Below are 1585 nucleotides of genomic sequence, written 5' to 3'. Positions count from 1 at the left end.
CCTGGCCTATTTCCTCACCTACGTGGCCTCCTTCCACCTCGCCTACCTGTTCGCCGTCCGGATCCACGGCGGGCTGGGCTTCCTCGGGGGAGTCCTGGTGGCCCTCAAGCAGACGATGGGGGACAGCACCGTCCTGAAGGTGCCCCAGGTCAGAATGAAGGCCGTCCCCATGCTCCTGCTCCTGCTCCTGGCTTTGCTGCGGCTCGCTGCCCTCGTCGAGAGCAGCGTGTTGGCCTCCTACGGCTTCGGGCTCCTCTCCAGCTGGGTCTATCTCCGTTTCTACCAGCGGCACAGTAGAGGCCGCGGAGACATGTCCGACCACTTCGCCTTCGCCACTTTCTTCCCCGAGATCCTGCAGCCCGTGGTGGGTCTGGTGGCCAACCTGGTGCACAGCATCCTGGTGAAAGTGAAGATCTGCCGCAAGACCGTCAAACGCTACGACGTGGGTGCCCCGTCCTCCATCACCATCAGCCTGCCAGGGACTGACCCCCAGGACGCCGAGCGGAGAAGGTACCCCCTCCACGGGGATCGTGTTACGGGGCAGCCAGGGTCAGGTTTAAAGTCCAAATGAGGAGGAGGGGGGAGATGCAGGGTGCTGAGTGGCTGGGGGGTGCCTTCTTCAGGGGGTGTGCTCAGGGCTGCCCTCCTGGCCACAGAGGTAGTGGGGAGCATTTCAGGGGGGCTGATGGAATATTGTCCTGCTCTTCTAAACATGTTGAAAGTGCAGGGGAGGAAGGAGGAGATCCTGAGGAAGGGGCAGGTGCAGTTTGGGGTCAGGGATCCCTACAGAAGGGGGATGGCAGGTGCCTGGTGAGGTGACAGCCCCTGTGCCTGTCATCATGGGGCCGGGGAAGGTGCTGAGTCAGCCCCACATGCCCAGCATTGGCCTTCCTGACACCTGGCAGGAAAGTTTGGAGAAGGTGTTTGTGCTCTGCCTTCCCTGCCCTGTTTTACACCCCTCTTCCTCCATTCCCGGGGCAGCCCCTGTGCCATCTGACAGCGCCCGAGTGCACCACGTGCCACCAGAACTTGGTGTACGTAGTGTAGGAGTATGAGTGGGTTTCTGTGGAGCAGTCCCAGGCACTCTGGGTCTTCTCTAACGTTGCTTAATCCACCTTCTCCTGCTGGGAAGAAGCCCGGGGATGGGGCCCCGTGCGGCAGAGCTGCCAATCCCTGCAGCTAACCCACCCATCTGCCCTCGCCCCACAGGCAGCTGGCCCTGAAGGCTCTGAACGAGCGGCTGAAGCGCGTGGAGGACCAGTCGGCCTGGCCGAGCATGGAGGACGACGACGAGGAGGCAGCAGTGGGGGCCAAGGCCGACAGCCCCCTGCTGCCTGACACCGGTGTGGCTGGGCCGGGCGGCAGCCAGGATTCCAGCCTCATCACTTTCCAGGATGCCCCATCCCAGCTGTGACCGGCTGCCCCCCTTCCCGCCCCTTCTCCGTCAGACAGCTGCTAACCCCTCCCATGTAGCCCCACACAGCCGGGACCCTCGGGGGCTCCTCCCGCGGCAGAGGCAGGAGGGGTGCCTCATCCCAGCGCTTGGCTGCCGCTCGCGGCCCACCGGCGGGGGCCCCGGCGACGC

General features: G+C 64.4%; 1 protein-coding gene across 1 annotated transcript; it reads left to right on the top strand.

Annotated features, from left to right (window-relative positions):
- Positions 1-4: 4 nt before the first annotated feature.
- Positions 5-1414, top strand: TMEM115 (transmembrane protein 115; the record flags this gene model as incomplete). Its single annotated transcript, XM_010008615.1, has 2 exons — positions 5-510; positions 1210-1414. Coding segments are annotated over 2 exons (711 nt in total), but the record flags the coding sequence as incomplete, so codon positions are not given.
- Between the last annotated feature and the right edge of the window lie 171 nt (positions 1415-1585).

This window comes from Chaetura pelagica, unplaced genomic scaffold (genome assembly GCF_000747805.2).
Source record: "Chaetura pelagica isolate M959 unplaced genomic scaffold, ChaPel_1.0 scaffold652, whole genome shotgun sequence".
Lineage (NCBI taxonomy): Eukaryota > Metazoa > Chordata > Aves > Apodiformes > Apodidae > Chaetura > Chaetura pelagica.
The sequence above is the reverse complement of the archived record's forward strand: the minus strand, read 5'-3'. Positions and strand labels throughout refer to the sequence as shown.